A 2,538-nucleotide genomic window follows, 5' to 3' on the forward strand; every position below is an offset into this window, starting at 1 on the left:
TTACTGTTGTGGTACATCACATGATGGAGATGCCCACATACACTTGGAGTTGACCCTTCCACATGAATTATCATCATAGTAACAACTAGGATTTGTTCTGATGACGCACTCGTTTCCTTTCACAGCTGGGCAATCTATCACATCCGATGTGCAATCAAAAATCTATAAATGGACATACCCTTTATTTAAGAGATATATTTTTTCTGATATATTTTCTTGTTGTGTACTATTCCAATAGAATAAAGAGAGAATACTTAATTAAATTCTATTGAATAATCTTTTTTGAATCAATAATTCAATAATTTGATTTAAATATGTAATTCATCCTTTTCCTTCATAAATGCATAAGAACATAATGCACGCTATACCTTGCATGTACAACTGTTTTGATAAATGCCAAAGTTCAGGGCTCTTCTTTGGTATTCTGTAAGTAAAGATGTTTCTGTATTCCAAGCGCATAAATTTGTTTCCCATTTTCCCTGATTGTTGAAACCTGAAAATGTTAATGTGATGTCATAATGTAGAAAGAAAAAAAAGAATATGTTTTAGTCACCAGATATGTTAGTTGTACCATGTATGTCACTATACAAAATCCAAACATACATATCTGATGTTGTTCTTGTATTTCTTAAACTTCTTATATTCTAAACTATACAAATCCTATGTTATATATTGAGAGACGTCGCAGTAAATCAATTTTATGAAAATTCAAATGTACTTATACTTTTTAATATACAAAGTATAGTACAAAATGATGGAAAACATTTTGAATGCATAGATCAACACAAAAAATATAATTCTAGAATAAATAACAGGTATGCTTATTTTGCAAATTACCTGATATGATGTATTCTTTGTTTATTTTGAAGTATGAACCACAAGCAGCAGATGATGAGCTGGTTTTTATAGTTCGCATTGTCGTCTGCTGTCCGTACCGTCTTCTGTCACTCTGTCAAAAATGAGTAAAGTGTAAAACAGAGCCTCATGAGATAAACATCTGCTTAATGATAAATCACGCTGAACAAAGTCATTTTATATTATAGACGAAGACATTTTATGTGAAATCTTTGATTTTTTTTTTGTTTGTTTGTTTGTTTGTTTTCAAATGTCAGTCTCGGGAATATTCACTTATATGAAAACGCCGCTCATTGTCGGTAGAAAGCTGGAAATGTTTACCTATACTCGACACTCAGAGCCATGGAGCAGTGAGGGATCTTTTTCGTGCCAGCATCTACTGAGACACGGGCCTCGGTCCATACCCTTTCATCTGATGAACCTCATCGTCCCAGAGCGGGATTCAAACCAGATTTTTCGAACTATGTTTATTTGTGACTTTGACGTCCCTTTCGAGAATTTTTCATTCATATATTGAGACATCATCACTTGTTGGTGGATGGCGAACTTAGGATTCTTCTTCGTGCCAGCTCGGCTACAAAAGGGGACATCGGATTATACGGTGCCAACATAAGGACCGCGTTTTGTTCCCTGCAGTGCGATTCGAACCCACGACGAATGAGTCATCTTCTTACCCCACGAATCTAAGGAAAAACCCTGCGCTACGCGCTCGGATTGTGAACATTTGAATGGTGTAAAAAAAAAGGTTTCTGAAAAGCGTATCTGATGGGGAAAAAAGTTCAAACATCTATGAATAAACGTTACCTTGAAATCCTGAATAATTTGAACAGTGTAAACAATATCCAATCCATTGTTTACGGTTCTTTGGCTAATTACTCTTGCCTGGACAACTGGAAGAAGAAATGGAAATGTTGCATTTTTTTAAAATTATGTTTAAGATGCATTTTTGCTATGTGAGTATATTACTGGACTTATTACATATTTGTATTAAAGAAAAATCGTCTTAAAGAAATAAAAAAAACAAAACTAAAGTAAATATTTTGGTTCTTCATAGGTTTGTAGGTTCGTTAAAATTTTCAAAAACATTTCTGAAATCATTTTGTGTAAATAAAAAAGAAAAACATTGTCATATACAAAGTGTTAGATGGATGGAAAATACAATAATTCATATTTAACTTTAAACACAACTTACCAAATTGTGATTTACAAAAATGCTCTTGCGGATGCTGAGGAGGGCATGTGCATGCGTTTGATTCAGCAATGAAAGCAACGAATATTACATAAATAATCAAAGTTCTCATTGTAGGTTTAGTGAAATAATGAAAAGGTAAAAAAAACCGTCGTATTTTACATTTATAATGCTCTTCAAACCGGATTTATCGAGATTTTTTTTTCATTCTTATTGACATTTACTAACAAGCTGTTGAACATATGTACTCTGACGTAAGAAGGTGCAAAATACACAATCCAAAAGTGCAAACCGTGTAGAAAGTATTGTGCACAACGGTAAACATTATAAATCATCATTCAAAACTATATTGCATGTCGTTTAACAACTAATTTCGCAAACTGTTTGCTGTATAGTTTTCTACGCATTGTATTCCACAAAATCAACACTTATTTAGGTATTTCCAAACATCTACCAATTGTAGGGAATGTATTAATTGAAAATAATTTAAAAAG

The 2,538-nt window shown here is 32.8% G+C and overlaps 1 protein-coding gene across 1 annotated transcript; it reads right to left on the reverse strand.

Moving 5' to 3' along the window:
• On the reverse strand, nucleotides 1-2,186 carry LOC134247030 (metalloproteinase inhibitor 3-like). The gene is made up of 5 exons (XM_062729378.1): nucleotides 2,048-2,186; nucleotides 1,660-1,745; nucleotides 838-949; nucleotides 369-493; nucleotides 1-162 (listed from the first exon to the last, which is right to left on the reverse strand). The coding sequence occupies exons 1-5, from the start codon at nucleotides 2,154-2,156 to the stop codon at nucleotides 1-3; spliced, it is 594 nt and encodes a 197-aa protein (XP_062585362.1). The 5' UTR covers nucleotides 2,157-2,186.
• Between the last annotated feature and the right edge of the window lie 352 nt (nucleotides 2,187-2,538).

Source organism: Saccostrea cucullata, unplaced genomic scaffold (genome assembly GCF_032062105.1).
Source record: "Saccostrea cucullata isolate Sc308-1 unplaced genomic scaffold, CSIRO_AGI_Scuc_v1 ctg13635, whole genome shotgun sequence".
In the NCBI taxonomy this organism is placed as follows: domain Eukaryota; kingdom Metazoa; phylum Mollusca; class Bivalvia; order Ostreida; family Ostreidae; genus Saccostrea; species Saccostrea cuccullata.

Excerpts from the sequence above, each read along its gene's own strand:
- LOC134247030 (XM_062729378.1), bottom strand. The coding sequence starts at position 2,156 with ATGAGAACTTTGATTATTTATGTAATATTCGTTGCTTTCATTGCTGAA. Across the intron at positions 1,746-2,047 it reads TTTTTGTAAATCACAATTTG|TTGTCCAGGCAAGAGTAATT; the intron begins GTAAGTTGTGTT and ends TTCTTCTTCCAG. Across the intron at positions 950-1,659 it reads AAATTATTCAGGATTTCAAG|AGTGACAGAAGACGGTACGG; the intron begins GTAACGTTTATT and ends CATTTTTGACAG.